The 19,444-nt window shown below is 36.7% G+C and overlaps 1 protein-coding gene across 4 annotated transcripts in view; it reads right to left on the reverse strand.

Moving 5' to 3' along the window:
* Window positions 1–19,444, reverse strand: part of ORC3 (origin recognition complex subunit 3) — a 119,115-nt gene that overhangs the window by 19,963 nt on the left and 79,708 nt on the right. For 3 of the 4 annotated variants that reach the window (XM_078155246.1, XM_078155245.1, XM_020976305.2), the window contains exons 13-16: window positions 19,069–19,148; window positions 9,775–9,908; window positions 7,111–7,193; window positions 5,864–5,964 (exon numbers count right to left, since the gene is read on the reverse strand). In XM_078155246.1, the coding sequence (XP_078011372.1) occupies window positions 5,864–5,964; window positions 7,111–7,193; window positions 9,775–9,908; window positions 19,069–19,148 (398 nt within the window). The remainder of the gene's footprint in view (window positions 1–5,863; window positions 5,965–7,110; window positions 7,194–9,774; window positions 9,909–19,068; window positions 19,149–19,444) is intronic. The other variant, XM_020976306.2, reaches the window with a different exon arrangement.

Raw genomic sequence — 19,444 nt, forward strand, 5'->3', positions numbered from 1 at the left:
TATCACAGGGCCCAAGTTGGAAGGGAATGAGAGAGGTACACACAGACAGGCCAGAGGGCAGGGTAACAAAAGGTCATGTTTCCTAACTTGTTTAAAGCATTAAAAACACATCCCTTCATAAAGATCATGGGACTTGCTCAGTCCTCTGGGCAAGTAGGAAATATTTTGGCAGCATGGAAAACCTGTATCAGTTTCTTTCCAGGAGAAGACAAGCAGTATCTGACTTGGGGCTAGCATCTAGATACTAGCCTCAATCCTTGGTGCAGAGCCCTTGTCCTGATGTTCACTTCCTCCCCCTGTGCTGGGGGGCCACAGGAATCACTACCACTGAATAATAACTAAGATGTGAGTGGGGATGGAGAAGGGGGAGGTTTTTTTTTCCATGTTCACCCATGCAGAACAGCCCAATTATGGGAAAAGCTGAGTATGACTTCATAGCTTTAAGGTTTACCTTTATTTTCTTTCTTCTTTTTTTTAATCTTTTTAAATTTTTTTTTATTTTTAGGCAATTGGGGTTAAGTGACTTGCCCAGGGTCACACAGCTAATAAGTGTCAAGTGTTTGGTCTGAGGCCGCATTTGAATTCAGGTCTTTCTGACTTCAGGGCTGGTGCTCTATCCACCGCGCCACCTAGCTGCCCCATGGGAGATGTTTTTAGTATTCTAAGTTAGAACCTTGAAAACATTTTCCCATAGAAATACTTGTAAATGATGGTTAGTTTCTGTTAATACTGCACCAAACTGGTTACATTTTGTGACTACTTTGCAGTAGTAAACATTCACTAAATATACGAATGGATAACATGACTTCCATCTCCACTGTACATTAGTACCCTACTGAGTAACCATCACTTTAAACTTTTCCATATACCTTTCTGACCACTATTTCTATCTTTCTATCTTTTCCCATGCCTATTCACCTTTATTATGACTTCTCATTTCTTGATTTCTCCCTTTATCTATATAAACTCATTTACCTCTGTAGCCCATTTCTGCGCTATATATATATATATAATCCAGTCATTTCTTTAATGACCTTTCTTCCAATCCTGATATTCCTTGCCTCTTTCATTCCAAGAATTGATACATATCGTTAGCAAGGAATGAGTTAAATGTTTACTTCCTGAAAGCATATTTGAGTTTCTATTCTTTGTATCTTCAGCACCCCCCCCTTAACTTATTTTTCTCCTAATCCTGTTGCCCAAATGCTGTTGAATAAAATTATGCTGACTGGATCCACTATCAATTTGTTATTTAACCTGAATTGGGGATCACTATTGCAAATCAATTCTTTGATTTATCTTAAAGATTCCCAATTACATTCCTCACACTCCTAAACTTTCTCTTCTCTCTGAAAGACCCCCAACTCCCTCCTTTTCCAACTCTGCATTCTCAACAGATGTCTTCAACTCCAATTTTATTGAGAAGAAAGGCTGTCCAAATCAAACCCCTTCAACTCCTTAAGGCCGAAACTCCTATTATTCCCCCATAACCTTGATTCTATCTCTTCTAATCTCCCCCCTTATTCTGTTCCATCAATAATCTCCCTCTATCTTTATGTATGTTTAATTTCTCCCTTTCTTCTGCATCTTTTCCCTTAGCCTACACATGTTCTTACATCTCTCCTTTCTTTAAAAACTCATACAAATATCAAATCTTCCCTAAACCTAGACCTCCACTCAAGCTATACAGTCTTATCTTATAGCCTTTAAACATTATCTTTATCCTCCAAACTCATTCCTCTTCTGAACTTCCTCATTTCTGCCACACTTCCAGTTACTCCTCATTCTTATCGACTCCTTATCCAATCAGTTCCCAAGCTTCTGGAATCTATCTCCACAACATCTCTCAAGTCTGTCACCACTTCTCTACTCACATGGCCACTTCCCACTCCATCTTACTTGGATTATTGCAATAGCCTCCTAATGGGTTCCCCTGCTTCAATTCTCTACTGATCCTCAGCTTCCTTATCTATAAAATACAGATAAGAATAGCACCTACCTCCCAGGGTTGTTGTAAAGACCAAATGAGATAAAATTTACAAAGTCCTTAGCACCATGCCTAGCAATTTATGTCTGTAAGTACCTAAATGCTTGTTTCTCCCTACCTTCTCACCAGTCCTCCCCACTCCAATCTGGCCATCCTACTAAAATCTTTAATTACTCAATTTGCCTTCCTGATTTCACTTAGCTAAAGGGATAAGATCCCAAGGAAGGACTTCTGTAGTCAAATGCTTTTCTGTGTTTTCTCTTTTTAAAAAAAAGCTTACAAGCACTTCTTTTCCATGTCAAACATATATATTAACTTCCAAACTCATTACTCAAAGCTGACACTGAGAGAACTTTAAACTAAAATTTGCATTTTGTTGACATCATTACCATCACCTCATGCATATAACAAGTTGGTGGAAAAATAATGACACCCACATAGCCAGTTTCAGCAAATGTGAGAATTTCATAAACTCAAGATATCACCTGAAAAGTTATGTTACTTTTAATCATGTTTGGGCCACTATCAAACTCTCTTCATTTGTAAAATTTCCACTTTCAGCATATGTAACTGTAAGTAATTTACCTCCTAGTCACAAGAGGAGCTTTTTTTGCTATCCTCAAATAAACCACATCATGGATAACATCAGGTGTTTGCCTTTAGTATGCCACAGAGCTCAACTGCAGCGGTTGAAACAACAAAGAGAAACAAAACATCTATGTCAGAATTTCCTTTTGCCCAGCTGTAGAAAACGACTTGGGTGGGAATGTACCACTACAACTCTATTTTTAAGTGAAAATAGTTGATGGATATGCTTAAAAGCTGCCTGGAATTGGGTAGCTGTAATGTGTGCTTTTGAATGGTCTGTACTGTAGATTCAGGTCAGAATTCTGTAGAGATGAGCAGCTTGCTAAGTTTTCCTTAGAGGTGATGCTGAAAATACTGGACTTTACTTAGTACCATCAAAAACTGAGAACTGAAGGATTATGTTAAAAGCAAAAAAAACAAAAACAAAAAAATACCAATAATTTGACATGTAGCAGTTTCCACTCCCAACTCCATTTTCTACTAAAAAGTAGTTCGAGACAGGTTGTAAGCCTTTTCTCTTGGACTTTATCTCTGTATTATGCATAGAGCAGCCTTCTTCTAAAGAATCCAAAGCTCTTAACAAACATCAATGATCTAACCCTCAGATACTCTTTTGAAGGAGAATGGCTGTAATACTAGTGAATCTAGAGTATTCTCATAATACTATAAATCCTATCCTCCTTAGCATTATAAATGTGCTATTCATCTCATTATAAAGGATCCTGCAAAAGGAAAAAAGATTTAATCTCTTCACTAATTAATTTGGCTACACTACAACTAAGGGGAGCATGGGACTGAATAAAACTTCTGAGGAAAGAACTTTGAAGATTTCACTGAGTAGGCTGGAGAGTTCTACTAAACAATATTAGATACAGGGGAACATCTGAGAGGAATGACAAATGTTTTTTAAAACTGGGTGAAAAAAGGAGAGTCACATAATACTTGCTAGGAAAAACTGTATGAATATCCCATGACCATATTTAGGATAATGGGGAAAAAATCTCAAGGAGAAGTTAAAAGAGGGCAGGCATTGTAGAAAACAGTAGAAATCCAGTACTAAACTTCTTCAGCTCACCTCAGGCAGACCAGTTGTCCCTGGCTGGTGGCCTTGGGATATATACCTAACATGCCTCAGTGATTATGGTGTATGAAATGTCATTTCTCCAAAGAGCACAATGAATGAGTCAAGACCCCACACATGAAGAACAATGACTTTTGCTCTAGAAGTGATATTAATGTGGAAAATCTTTAAGGAAACACTGAAGACATACATGATTGGAACAGAGAAGCTTGGCTAGTAATTACCTAAGCTACAGTTCCTCATCAAGGTTTCTCCAAAAAGTAACACAGGAAGAGATGGACAGATAATTGATACAAATATGGTCAGGTCCTTAATTATCAGTACCAGGTCTGAGAACCACTTTTCTGCCACATGACTCACTAGCCTGCTTTTGGTAGGAGTTTACTCCTGAGCTGGCAGGAGCAAGCCTCTGGCCCCACCTCGGCTGAGAGGGTTATTCTCCTTTCTCTAGCCCTAGCACAGAGGCTGGAATTGGAAGGATGATTGCAGGGCTCTACTTTTCCATGCTGATATATCCCAAGTGCATCTTTATGCACAGTACAACACTCTCCACTTACAATGTGTTTCTGAGGAACCATGTTCAGTTGTTATGCTGTTTTAAGGGCTTCCTTCTATTCCTCCCACACCTGGTAGGAAAGGGAAAAGCACAGCTTAGTTGCTCTCAGCCTTCTTTTAGCTCTGCCTCACACACTAAGGGATGGCCCTGGCAGGAACAACTGTGCTTCAGGCTGGGTAAGCAATATAACAGTTTGCCTGACCCCTCACTTTTGTGAGGGTCAAAAATTACAGAAAGGAAATTGAGGTGCATGAGTCCAGGTGAAAGCAGACTATGCTCCAACTACTCAGGAAGCTGAATATAGAAGAACACAGTAGAGGATGGTTGAGTTGGTTTCCAGTTTTAGCTTTGGGAGCTGCATGAACAGGAAAAAAGAGCCAGATGTCCAGGCTACAATCAAGATATTTAAAACTACTCTTCAAGACAACAACAATGACAGCTTGATAAACAATAAAGCTTCTGCTTTAGAAACTAGGATACAGCAACAGCAGAGGCCAAGGCAGGTGTTGGCCCAATAAGATGAGATGAGAACTATTAATTATACAAAGTGATTTTCCATTACTTGGCCACTTCACTACTCTTCTGCAATTTATCACTTTTATATGGAATAGTTCTCTTTCCACAATCTTTTGTCACATTTTGTTAGTTATTTTAGACCTTTTCCTTATAGATCGTGGTTTCCCTCTGATATATAGCTACAATAATTCTGCCACCAAATTGTACTAACAAATTGGAGCTCCTCATTTTCACTGAGAATATGAAATTCATTAGAAACAAATTCTTTGTGCCATTATATCGCCATTCTAATTAGGGTACTATTTTTCTAACAGTTCATACCCTCCCTCTCCCTTTCATACCTAGCCTGTTGTTGGCTTTCAGTCACCACTAAATATCATGAACAATGATCAACAACAACCGGGATGATAACAGCAACTTCTTGCTATTTCTCATCTTCTTCTAAACCTCTACAGCTTTACATTCTCCTTACATATTTTCTTCGCTATATCCTAAAATTTCACTGTGGATCTAATTGGATGTCCTTGGCAATTTGTAAACCTTGAGATATTTTTATATAGCTACAAAAAGCTGGCTTTTTATGAAATCCACAGACCACAATAATGATTAGGGTTTGTGACAGGGAATGACCTTTATGTTGAGTCATGATGTTTAGTCAGTGGGTTTCTAAATTTACTTTATGTATAGTTCTCAGCATCGATTTAATGTACATAACAAGTTAGCTGATGGCCCATTTCTAGAAAGTAAAAAAAGCAGACTTGCCATGTGGCTTCATTTCTGTGCCTTGCCCAGGCCAGTTTAAATGTCCAGGCCCATCATTTACTTCCACTGCAGTAATAGCAGTATCTGTAATGTAGACACTTGATTATTAGGAAGTATATGAAGATTTTATTTTCTCCTTCAAAAGCATTGTGGTACTGGATCAAATTTAAACTTGTGACCTTAGGCAGCAATTAATAGGAATGATACTTGATGGGATATATTGAGTATCGGATAAGACTGGAAACAAGCCTAAATTACAAATTAAACTGGATCAGTTGACCCTGAAAATGTACTGCCTTATGTCATAATAAGTTCTCTAGATTTAATAAACTAGGATCCAATATCTGTCTCTGAAGAACAATAATAGGCTTACCTCACCAAGTTGTCTATCAAGTCCACAACTCTGTCCCGATGTACTTCAAATTTAGTTTGCTTCTTATTTGAACTTCTTAATTCCTTCATTTCCAACAGGGACTACAGATGAAAGAATACACTTTCTAATAACTTGGCTAGGAAATCTCCACATAAAGGAGAGTAATATTGTTTAGACAATAGTAGGCCCCTCCCCCCAAAAAAAATGAGAGGAGAGGAGAAGGGGGACAGAAGATGAGATGGATAGATAGTATCATGAAAACAATGAACATGAACTTGGACAGACTTTGAGAGATAGTTGGGGATAGAAGGGCTAGGCATGCTATGGTCCATGGGCTCACAAAGAGTTGGACACAAGTGAACAACAGGCAAATCTCCCTCCGAGCCCTCATCATTTTCTCAGGGTAGGAGGGTCAGAAAAAGATACTGGAAGGCACAAGTTCTTGTTTCAAAGGTCAGGGCAAAAGCTTTCTTATCATATTCTTCTTTTCATAAAGGGGCCCTACTAAACTTTCAGGAATGGAAGCAAATTGGAAGTTCAATTTAGGTACTAATGGTAGTATTCTACTTACAGTATTATAATATGAACAATCTTCCTCAAAACTATATCAGTAAATTACATATTAACCATTCTACCTAGACAAAGTTTTATTGTGTGATTATTGTAACCTGGCATCATCCTGCAAAAATAAAATTTCTTCTTTGATTTCACAATTACATAACAGCAATGCTATCATTTGTCCCAAATGTAGCCATCTGAACTTTTGTTTCAAAATTGTCTAAAAAAAAGAATACTCTTAGGTGTGGCATATGTACAAAAATGAAACAAAAAGAAGTGCCTTAGATTGCTGAGGTAGGAATTAGCAAGGATCTCTGATCACAGTGAATAAGTAAGTGTAATCTATGAATATAACATATCATATACTTTCCCCCTCGTTAGTCAAGGGAAACTAACTTGTTTCCCCTCATTAGTTGATACTGTATTCCTTATGACCTAATTTTCCCAGGGGAACACTTCCATCTGTACTGGCTAGCAGATTCCCATAGAATGTCTACTTACATTCAGAGTTAGGGTATGGCAGTGGGGCAGGCAAGATGTTCAGTTTACAACTAACTCAACTACAAAGTAAGCATGCTTTGTGGTTTTAAAACAAAACCAGTAAACAGCCATGCTGAACAAATCTAGAACACTCAGCTGAAAAAGGCTAAGTCACAGGAAGTAGCTGGTAGATAAGAATATGGGCTAACCTTCTGAAGGTGATAGAGGTCTGTCTTCTGGAATCCTTTCTGTTGTGATCCTGACCCATTCTCTTCCTCATTGGATTCTGTTTCTAAAACAAAAATAAGATTCAATACTTAAAGAAGTCAATGAGTTAAGTAAAACAGACAGAGTCCTACTAAATCAAGGTTAAATCAAAGGTCATGTTACTTTTTCATGTAGCAAGGGGCCAGAGTTCCATGAGATAATCTTATTTTCTTCTGAAAGCTGAAACTTAGTAAACATATTCTTACATAATTTATGCTACAAAAATTTCTGCTTCAAAAATTTCAGTTCCTAAAACTTGGATTAAAAACAAGAACACACACTTTCATGTATTTATCTGGGGAAAAAAAATACAAGTTACATCTATAAATTTGCTTTCTATGATTATTCCAGAATATTAAATTACTAAAAGCTGATCCCTATCCTTTTTGTATGCTCTAATTAGAGACATTTGGTGAAGCTGGCCTAGATTTGCCTACACCTAATTGATTTAGCTTACAAAGAAGGTTCACGATATTAAAAGGAAGATACTCAAACTCTACATAATTTAAAAACCAGAAGCGGCACCTCACCTTTTCTGAAAGCACTGAGGCCAGAGAGAGTTGTAGCATGAGACTCCTTCCTTGTGTTTTCAATATCTCTTTTACACCCTAGTCTTAACACATACTTGATTTTAATAACATCACACTCACATGGATTGTTTGGCTTAATTCAAAAGATTAGAAGGAGGAAGGCAGTGGTGTTTTTCAACAAAGAATTTCAATTCAGTTATTAGTATTTTCTGGTTTAAAATGCAATCCAAGCATATATGTATATCTTATAGTACATTCTTCTTGCCTCAAAAAAAAAAACCCTAACTATGTATAATCATTAAAAATAAATGAGCCATTCACAAGATTCTGCTCCCATTTTAAACTCCAACTATAATTTTAAATCTAGGTTGCAATGTGGAAGACATTTTAGGAATAGGAGAAAATCATGCAGATAAATATTTCTCATCTTTCAAAATGAAGGCATTCTATTTCCATTTCACCATTTAAATTACTACATCAAATATAAGCTCCTGAATAATTTTAACCATGATAATTTTAAATCCAGATTGCATGGTGGAAAAGGATTTTGGAAATATAACAAAATTGGTAAACCTAATATTTTTACCCGTTCAAAGATTTCTATTTCATTTCACTTCCCTTTTCAAGCACATAATCTAATAATTTCTTCAATCTAAGATACTTCAGACTGCTTTATGCCTTATAATCTCTAAAAACAATGTTTTCTCAGTGACACCATGTAACATGACTTTTTCATTGCCTTTCTGGCACCAGCTGTTCTCAAAAGCACAATATTATAATAATTTCATCTAAAGAATGACTATATTCAGATTCAAAATTGGGCTGACATTTAAATACTTTTTGGTGTTTGATGGGAATCTGGACACTCCAATAGATGAAAGAGATACACTTCAACTACTACTATTAAAAACACTTTTGTACATTTGGAACATAATCTGGCTCTACTTCCTCTGCTCCTGCCATTCCAATCTCTCTCCTTTCACCATCCATTGATATTAATTAACTAAGTACCCACTACAATACTACAGCTGTGAAAGGAAATATATAGGTTTGAGTTAAAAGAAAGAACTTCGGAAATCAGAGCTTAGAATCTAACAGATATACCGAAGATGTGATTACCCAAAGCTTAAAGTTATAACATTAATATTTAACATGATATATTTTTAACCTACTTCTTCACTGATTCTTCCCCATGCTTAAAACAACTTCCCACTTGACAAACACCATTTAGTCATAGTCATGAAGCATTTCTGTATCCAGAAATAAGGAGGGTAAATTTATTGATTCCTCCAAAAATTAGGAACCACTACCCCTGTGAAGTCAGAGACAGAGCAAGGGAGAAGAGTATGAAAAGTTGATGATCTCTGTGGGTTCATTTTGCCCATTAGGGCATAAATGTCCTTAAAAGTACGATATGCTGTTTTTTACCTATGTCATACACACAGTACATTCAATAAATATTAAATGATAATGTTACCTTGATGTTCCATCATATTTACAATAAACTTTAAGCTACAGTGTTCTCAGCATTACAGCGCCTTCAAGAGTGCTCCAGATCATCTCAAACACTGAAGATGCAACCTTCTATAAATCTGTTTTGGAGCAAGCCTCATCATACGTATTTTCACAATCAGCATAGCAATGAGCCTTACTACCCGGAAATCAGTTTATAGCTATCAAATTTTTAAGTTCACAAATGACTTAGAGTGTTTTTGAAATCCACAAAGAAATGAGTAAAATGCTGAAGAACAATTAAAAAGGAAAGATAAGTATGAGCTTCTTTTTCCCTCACTAGTTTAAAGAAAAAAAGAACTAATTCTTCTAAACAAAATGTAGGAACTGTACAGCTAGAACAGAAATTCTATTTTTGCTATTTTGATAATAATCACTGTTTAAGCTAAATTTGGAGGAGAAACATTTGGCATGCTCATGGGCTGCTTCTGAGGCTCAGGGCCATGATAAGACTTCAGACCAGTGAATTTCCTCTTCAAAACTCAGTCCATCAGAAGATGGGTTCTATTATATCATTTCAGAGTGACTACCATGGCCAATGAACTGTTAGTAGTACACACTCACCGTCAAGACTCTGAAACTGGGCAAGGAACTCCTGCAGTTTCTCTGCCATACTCCCAAGCTGTTTTCCAGGAGAGGATTTAAAAACCTCTACACATTTCTGAAGTACGGCTATCAGTTCATCTTTAGCCAACATCCTAGAAAAGCATAATCAGTTACTGAAGATATAATGCAAAACAGTCAAATTAATGAACAAATAAAGCAGTGCTTCTAGAAATTTGAAAGGCATAATTTCTACAACTCAATGTTTTGGCTCAGGAAAAGCATTCTTAGCCATTCTTTTAATTAGCACCCACCAATTTTCTCATAGAGAAACTTTTTGGTAATTGATTTGATTTTCGGTAGCATTTGGGGGATTTCACATGATAATTTTCAAATCTGAAAAGCTGAAAAAAACCTCAAAGGAAACCAAGAAGCTGTGACAATTTCTCCAAAGCTAGGCTCCTTCAATACAAATTCCTTTGATTACTCAGCCAGTGATGTCACAATGACTTCATAAAGAATCTACTTGCAAACAAACTGCTTCTGTGCTAGTTAGGAATGTGAAAGAGTGAGAGGAAACTAACAGCTGATCCTATGTTTTAGCCAAATCAAGTACAAAAGATTTGTGAACTGGAATAACTGCTTGAAGTGAGACCAAAAGTATTAAGCACAAGATCTTTCACAAACATGAGCCCTGGGGTCCTCATAAGAGTCCTACAGATTGGTAATTGCTATTCTTATTAAGCAAGATGGGGAGAGAGGGCAAGCTGCCCAAGGCCACACAACAAATTAGATCCAAAACAGGATTGAGAACTTAAACATTCCAGCGTCAGTGTACTTTCTCCAGCAAAGAATTTGCTTAGGAGCAGAATCAATCTCGATCAGGTCAAGGTTAATGATTTGTTTATTAGGCCATGAAACATAGTTATGCCAATTACATTCTTAATTGCACAGCATATAGACAAAATACACTAATGGCATGCTGATGACAAATATTAACATCACTAAATTAGAGCAAAAAGAATACTAAATAATGTTAAACCAAGTTAACTATGACTGGTAAAGAAAGCTTTCAGCTACCTCAACTGAAATTAAAAAAATATAAAAACGTCATATTCATAAACAATGTATAACAGAAACTAGTAGGGATAGGAAGTAAAAACTTTTCCTATTTTTAAAAAGAAAATCTAAAATATATTTCTCTTCTAATCCTACAACAATGAAATAATTTCTCAAAACTGATTCTTCATCTATGGATCAAAAGGTTACTATGAGGCACAAAGAAGAAATTCAAGAAATTCTTGATTATCCATGAGTGGTATGTGGATTAAATGCAGCCTCTTTCTCTCTCCTGTCTTTCTGGGACCAGGGTATGTTTACAGTAAATCTAAAATGGGAAAAGGTCATTCCAGAAGTCAGATGCAGCTGAGTGATCTGTTTTGCTTGACCTTTGGCTCCTCTGGGTGAATCACCAACCTCTAGCTTTTAACATGCCAGCTCTCAGATGTTCATCAAAGTAGTAACACAGTATGTTTTTGGAGTAAGGTATGATGGCAGCAAAGGTCCAACCCAAAGTCACTCAATTGATCTTGCATTTCTTCAGTTCCCAAATTCAGGCCTGGGACTATGATAATTACCCAACTCAATTACTAAAAGAAAATCTTTGTTTGAGCCTTGCTCTCAATAATGAAAAAAAACTCAGGTAGAAAAAATTAAAAGGAGTTTATTAAGTATCTCAAGGCAACATGGCGTTCAGAGTATCCAGGCACCAAATTCAAACTACGAGCTGATTTTATAGATGAATTTCATAAGGGAAAGACAATCCTGAGAGGTGTACGTTTCTAAAAGGGGATGAAGTAGCATCTGTCAGCTACTTTACTGGCCACATCAGAGGAGAAATGAGATTAGAGGTAAGGATATGGGATGAAAGCATATGCAGCTACATGTCTTAGTAGGTACCACAAAGGACAAGGGGTTAGGATGAAAGAACAAGCCTCCTTTCCCGACAGATTGCCTGGCACATACCTGGAAGACTAGCAAGACTAGAAACAATGAAAAAGAAAAGACTAGAAACAATGGGGTCACTCAAACTGACTCAGCATAAATTTCAATACTATTTTACACACAAGCTCATCACAACACACATTTATTTATTTATTCCCTTATTCTAGTGCTGCCTTGCCTACAGTCAGGGCATAAGAATAGCATATTATTTTGCAACTTGGATTCCACATTTACTGGACTGGACCCCATAACTTTTAGTACATTTGATTGTATGGATCAGATATTCTTTCACAGATGCTGTTTTCTACAAATCTGGGTGACTTTTACCTGTTAGTGTTAAACCAAACATCAATTACCTGTTTTTTAAAATAAGAAAGTAGCTTATGCCTTTTCCAAAGACCACACTGCTGTTTATTAAAAAAATAATAATAAAACTTGAGATAGGACTGATTAGAACTGATAATGTGATGGAATTGAGCAAATTTTTCTTATTTATTAGCTAATCTGAGATTCAGGAAGCTAGCTGGCACAGCAGGTAGAGTGCAGGGGCTGGAGTCAGGAAGACTCATTTCCCTGAGTTCAAAGCTAGCCTCAGACACTTACTAGCTGTGTGACCCTGGGCACTTAATCCTGTTTGCCTCAGTTTTCTCATTGTAAAATGAACTGGAAAAGGAAATAGCAAACTATTCCATTATCTTTGACAAGAAAACCCCAAACAGGGTCATAAAGATTCTGAAATGACTGAATAACAACAACCCCTCCCAGAGATCACAATCCAATTTAAGGGCTGCTAGGCAGCACAGTAGAGAGTGCAAGCCCCCAAACTGGGTCACAAAATGTCAGATACAACTGAATAACAACAATAAAAATCTGAGATGTTATTTTGTGAAATATGACAAATAATTATATTACATATATGAAGTATATGTTATATATGTATGTGTATAAATGTGTATGCATAAACACACACATATACATACATATATACACATACACACATATATACATACACGCACACACAGATTTAAAATGCCACTCTTTTTGAGGTTCCATAAGAAGAAAACATTTTTATTTATATAAGAAAACATAAGAGTGGTAAAGTTGGCCATAGTTGATATAGGACCAGTCTTGGAGTTGGAAGGATCTGCATCCAAATCTTGGCTTTAATATATAGTGGGTATGTGAACATGGGCAAGTCACTTAACCTCTTGGAAACCTCTGGCAACCCTGTAAGACTGTAAGTTATAGATTGTTTATTTGAATTGGTAGAGGATAGACAGAGCCAAGATGGCAGAGAAAAACCTAGGAAGTTGCCTAAGCACTCCCCAGTTTCCCTGGAAATAACTTAAATCGAACCTCAACATGAATCTAGAGTGACAGAATCCACAAAAGGTCAAAGTGAAACAACTTTCCAGCTCAAGATAACTTAGAAGGACAGCAGGAGAGGTCTATCTCACTTGGGTGAGAAGAGCACAGTTCAGCACAGGCAGTGTGTCTGGGCAAGCCAACAGGAGGCCTCGAGCTCTGAGCACAGATCAGCAATTCTGCTCAGCAGGCTAGCATCACAGCAAACCAGCTGTGAGGTCTCCAGCCTAGAGAGGTGAGCCTACATTTCCTGAGCTCTGGTGTACCAGGTGCTAATAGAGTGGCTGATCTCAGTGCAACAGGTGAGTGGCCAGCCCTAGAACCCCAGACCGCCGCAACAAACCAGTTACTAGGCCTCTGGCCCCCAGCACAAGAAGCTTGGGACAGTGCCCCTGTGTCCAGGAGCAGAGCTCAACTTTAAAAGTCACTAATTAGTTTGGAAAATTAAAAAAAAAAAATCCCTGACCATAGAAAGCTACTATGGCAACAGGGAAGATCAAAACACAAACTCAGAAGAGGACAACAATGTCAAAACGCCTACATCTGAAGCATCAAAGGAAATATGAATTGGTTTTAAGCCCAAAAAGCCTTCCTGGAAGAGCTCAAAAAGTATTTTAAAAATAAAATAAGAGAGGCAGAAGAAAAATTGGGGGAAAAATGCAAGAGAATCTTGAAAAAAAGAGTCAATAGCTTGGAAAAGGAAGCACAAAAATTGACTGAAGAAAACAACTCAAAAAGTAGAACTGGCAAAATGGAAAAGGTGGTACAAAAGCTAGCTGAAGAAATAATTCCTTAAAAATTAGATTTGGGGGGCAGCTAGGTGGCACAGTGGATAGAGCTCCAGCCTTGGAGTCAGGAGGACCTGAGTTCAAATCCAGCCTCAGACACATAACACTTACTAGCTGTGTAGGCAAGTCACTTAATCCCACTGCCTAGCCAAAAAAAAAAAATCTTTGAAGACTCAAAGATGCAGGAGACTAAGTAACAGGGAGATGTTAAGTGTGCACAGAAGGATACAAAATATTTCTAATGCTGACCTATGTGCAAGAAGTGGTTAAGGAATACCTAGGAAATGTTGGATCAGGAAAAAAGGTAGGTCAATAAGGTAGCAGAAGGAGAGATAACAGATGGACTGTACAACTGCTGCAAAAGTATCCACGGAATATAAAAAGACCTAGAGGAGGCCCCTAGCATATTGAGTGGATCTTTGTGAAGCATCTATGGGAAAACTGGAAAAAGTGTCATAAAGGATAAAAAGTCATGGATAAGTTGGGATCTCTATTGATGAAAGGAATATCCATGTTTAGATCATATGTGCACTGAAGGAGTTAAAGGAACAATGTTAATATTTATATGCTACCTCTTAAATACTTTCTTTGAATTCTTAGTCTTTTCCCTTCAGTGAATATTTAATGTTTATCTTGGATTATGTTTCTAATCTTGTAACACCTACTTAAAATTTTATTTTGAAGATGGATGTGCTAATAAGGTACTTGTTTTGAGACACTCACTTCCCCAAATTTATATACTGTCTTTAGAGGTGAAAGGAGGCAAAACTGGAAAATGACTTTTATTGTTTCTCCCCTAAGTAGTCTTTAGAATGTGGAAGTACAAAAGGATGTTCCCAGAAGATAACAGCAACTTATAGATACTACAAAATGGTTACAAGTGCCAGGCTCAAGTCAAAGCTTGGTTAGGTATACAGGGCTTCAAATCAGGGTCATCAGATGGAAGAGAAAATGCCATTAGGTACAGGTAGTTACTTAAACCCAAAGACACTGGACATCAGACTTATCACAAATTTTTTTAAAATTCTAAAGGTAAATAAACAACAACAACAAAAAGATTTCTATAGAGCAGGACCCAAAAAGAAGAGTCTATATGAAATTATTAATCTCTAAATAATATCACTTGCTTTTATAATAAAGTACAAATTCTACATTTAACTTTAAAATTTTTCTGCTTGGCAGACTTTAGAAAAATCTGGAAAGCTTTGCATGAACTGATGCAGAGTAAAGTGAGCAGAACCAGGGAAAACACTGTGCACAGTAACAGTAACTCTGTGCAATGACCAACTTTGATGGACTTAGCTCTTCTCAGCAATGCAATGATCTAAGACAATTCCAAAAGACTCATGATGGAAAATGCTATCCACATCCAGAGAAAGAACTATGGAGTCTGAATGCAGATCGAAGCATACTATTTTTCCTTATTTAAAATGTTTTTTTCTTTCTCGTGGTTTTTCCTTTGGTTCTAATTCTTCTTTACAACATGACTAATGTGGAACTATGTTTAATATGCTTGTACATATCAGATAGCACCCCATCTTGGGGAGGGGGAAGGACAGGAAGAATATTTAAAACTCAAAATCTTGTAAAGGTGAATGTTGAAAACTAAAAATTAAAAAAAATACATATTAAAAATTAAATTACATTTAAATTAAATTAATAAAAATTTAAAAAATTAAATATTATGCTTTTGCTTGTCTGTGTACCTGTTCTAAACTTCCTTCTCTTCTGTGCATTTGAAAAAAAAATGTTACCACAACTCTCTTTTTTGGGCATCAATATTGTTTGTCTCCTCCATACTCCTACTCCCAATCAAAAACTCCGAGAAGTTTTTAACAAAAAAGTTTTTGTAGAAAAAAGTATAAATAAGCAAAACCAAAGTCACATAGTGGCCATTTCCAAGTATGTGAATATGAACTTTGTATCCATTGTTTCTGTCAGGAGGTAGGAAGCATAGTAGCCTTGTTCTCCTGGTTCTGCTCAATTCACTTTGCATCAGTACATACTACTGAGGATTTTCTGAAATTGTCTCTTTTGTTATTTCTTAGGGCACAATAATATTCTCTTACTTTCATATACCAAAATTTCTTTAGCCATTCCCTAATTATTTAAGAAGTACTTTAAGGTATCCCCTTAACTTCTATTTCTTTTACTTTCCATTTTCCATTCTTCAGGCTCAGGAAGTTTTTTTGTTTGTGACTATTCCCTTGCCATTATTAGCCTCCTTCTTAAGCCCCTCTCCCCATTTTTGCTTGTTTCTCTGTTAAGTCTGATGTATTTCTATACCAAACACCATGTGCTTTCAACTTTCCTTTGTCCATTTCTGAGAAATGAGGTTCATCTAATGCCTACTCCCTCCAGTCCTTCCTCTATTTTATGTACCCTTCTTCTTATGCATTCCAGTTATGAGAATTAGCAAGTCCATTCCCTTCATCTACCTTTCTACATAGGGTATTTCTCCTTGTATCCTCCCTTCTCCTTCCCTTCTTCAGACTACCAGAAAAGAACCAACCCACTCCCAAGACCTCTGCTTTTCTTATTTAACTCCTTCAATACCTTTGAAGGAATTAAGGCTCTGAAGGGATATTTGTTTCTTTTTCTTTTATTATTTTTATTATTTTTATCTTTTAGAGGCAATAGGGGTTAAGTGATTTGCTCAGGGTCATACAGCTAGCTGGAGGCTGAGGCTGGATTTGAACTCAGGTACTCTTGATTCCAGGGCCGGTGCTCTATCCACTGTGTCACCTAACTGCCCCCAATACTTGTTTCTTTTCTTCTGTGGTATTAAATCATACTACAGTCCCTTCCAAATACTTAAATAAATTTATCTCCCTAGCTTTCTCTGGACTCTTCTGTTTGTACCTGTTCAGGTCTGGTCTTTTCATCAGAAGTGTTCAAAAGTACTCTCATCTGGCCTAGTGCAAGGTCTCAAACTATATGATAAAGTGGTAATCATCAAAACAATCTGGTACAACTAAGAGATAGAGTACTGGATCAGTAGAATAGATTAGGTACAATACACAGTATTATATAAATGAATATAGTAATCTAGTGTTTGATAAACCCAAACACCCAAGCTTTTGGGATAAGAACTCACTATTTAACAAAAGTTGCTGGGAAAACTAGAAAACACGAGGCAGCTAGGTGGTACAGTGGACAGAGCGCCAGCCCTATCAGGAGGATAGGTCAGGAGGACCTGAGTTCAAATCTGGCCTCAGACACATAACACTCACTAGCTGTGTGACTCCGGGCAAGTCACTCAACCCCAATTGCCTAAAACAAATGACAGAAAGAAAGAGAGAAAGAGAGAGAGAGAGAAAGAGAGAGAGAGAGAGAGAGAGAGAAGGGGGAAGGAAGGGAGGAAGAGAGAGAGAGAGAGAAAGAGAGAGAGAAAAAGAAAGAAAGAAAGAAAGAAAGAAAGAAAGAAAGAAAGAAAGAAAGAAAGAAAGAAAGAAAGAAAGAAAGAAAGAAAGAAAGAAAGAAAGAAAGAAAGAAAGAAAGAAAACTGGAAAACAGTATGGCAGAAACTAGGTATAGACCAACATCTTATACTGTATACCAAGATAAGGTCAAAATGGGTACATAATTTAGACATAAAGGATGATGCCATAAGCAACTCAGGGGAGCAAGGAATAGTTAGTTTACCCATCAGACCTATGAAGAATGGAAGAATTTATGATCAAATAAGAGATAGAGGGGATTACAAGATGTAAAATGGGTAATTTTGATTATATTAAATTAAAAGGGTTTTGCACAAACAAAATCGATGCAACTAAGATTAGAAGAAAATCAGAAAGCTAGGAAAATTTTTTGCAGCAAGTGTCTGTGATAAAGGCCGCAATTCTCAAATACATAGAGAACTGAGTCAAATTTATAATAATACAAGTCATTCCCCAATTGATAAATGGTCAAAGAATATGAACCAGCAGTTTTCAGATGAAGAAATCAAAGCTATCTACAGTCACATAAAAAAATACTCTGAATCACTACTGATTAGAGAAATACAAATTAAAACAACACTGAGGTATCACTTCATACCTATCAGATTAGCTAATATGACGGAAAAAGAAAATGATAAACAAATAGGATGTGGGAAAATTGGGACACTAATGAACCACTGGTGGAGTTATGAACTGATCTAACCATTCTGGAGAGCCATCTGGAACTATGCCCAAAGGGCAACCAAACTGTGCATACCCTGTGAGCCAGCAATGCACCACTAATCTATATGCAAAAGAAATTTAAAAAAAAAAAAAAGGAAATGGACGTATTTTTACAAAAATATTTGTAGCAGCTCTTTTATGTAGTGGCAAAGAATTGGAAATTGAGAGGATATCCATCAATTGGGAAATGGCTGAACAAGTGGTAGTATATGATTATTGTTCTATAAGAAATGATGAACAGGATGATTTCAGAAAAACCTGGAAAAACTTACATGAACTAATGCAGTGAAGTAAGCAGAACTAAAACATTGTACACAGTAACAGCAATATTGTATGATTAACTGTGAATGACTTAGCTATTCTCAGCAATACAATGGCACAAGACAATTCCAAAGAGGCTTGTGATGAAAAATGCTATCCGTCTCCAGATAAAGAACTGATGAAGCTTAAATGCAGACTGAAACACTATTTTTCCACTTTATTTTTTTGTAGTGGCTTTTTTTTTTTTGGCCTGTGTTTTCTTTCACGTGGCTAATATGGAAACAGGTTTTGCATGACTGCACATGCATAATCTATATGAAATTGCTTACTGTCTTAGGGAAAGAGGGAGGGAAGCAGATAATTTGGAAGTCAAAAATTTTAAAAACAAATGTTAAAAACTGTTTTTACATGTAGTTGGGAAGAAATAAAATATTATTTAAAAAAAAGTACTCTCTTCCCTGCTGCCTGCCTTCCTCCACCACTTCATCCCTGTCCCCACACCATTTACCTCTGTACCTTGCCCCCTAGTGCTGCTTGTTTCTGTACTTCCTGTATCATTTGCCCCTGTACCGTCAGTGCCTATTAAAGTGTGATTGCAGACTCACTTTCCGCTGCCATTGTGGTCTTTCTGGGACAGTACCCAAAGAACCAGTTGTGCTTGCCTCATATCATAATTCTATAGATTGCATAACAATTCATGTGTTTAAAACAAGAAAAAAAGGAAGGAAAAATACCTGAGGAGCTGCAAAATAGGCTCATATTCTTGTGACTCCCAAATGTTCTTTTCTAAACATGCACAATACAGCTCCCTGATCTGAAAGTGAACAATGCATTTAGTGAGGAAAACAAATGCTGAAGTTGTTTTGTATTAGTTTGTCAAATTCTATATATTCAAGAACCCAATTAGAATGATTAAAATGACAATTGATGTCAGATGTATCATGAACTGAGTACTTCATAATGAATGTATACTTTAAATGAATGTGAATGAGTACTTTAAATGAATGTGAAGTGTGTACATGTTTTTGGCTGATACCACTGGACACTGTGCAGAAGTAACTGGAAAATAACAAATGGGAAAAAATTATGTGTAAGAAGTCTAGATGTGGC

Source organism: Phascolarctos cinereus, unplaced genomic scaffold (assembly GCF_003287225.1).
Source record: "Phascolarctos cinereus isolate Bilbo 61053 unplaced genomic scaffold, phaCin_HiC Scaffold_5;HRSCAF=322, whole genome shotgun sequence".
NCBI classification, from domain to species: Eukaryota; Metazoa; Chordata; class Mammalia; order Diprotodontia; family Phascolarctidae; genus Phascolarctos; species Phascolarctos cinereus.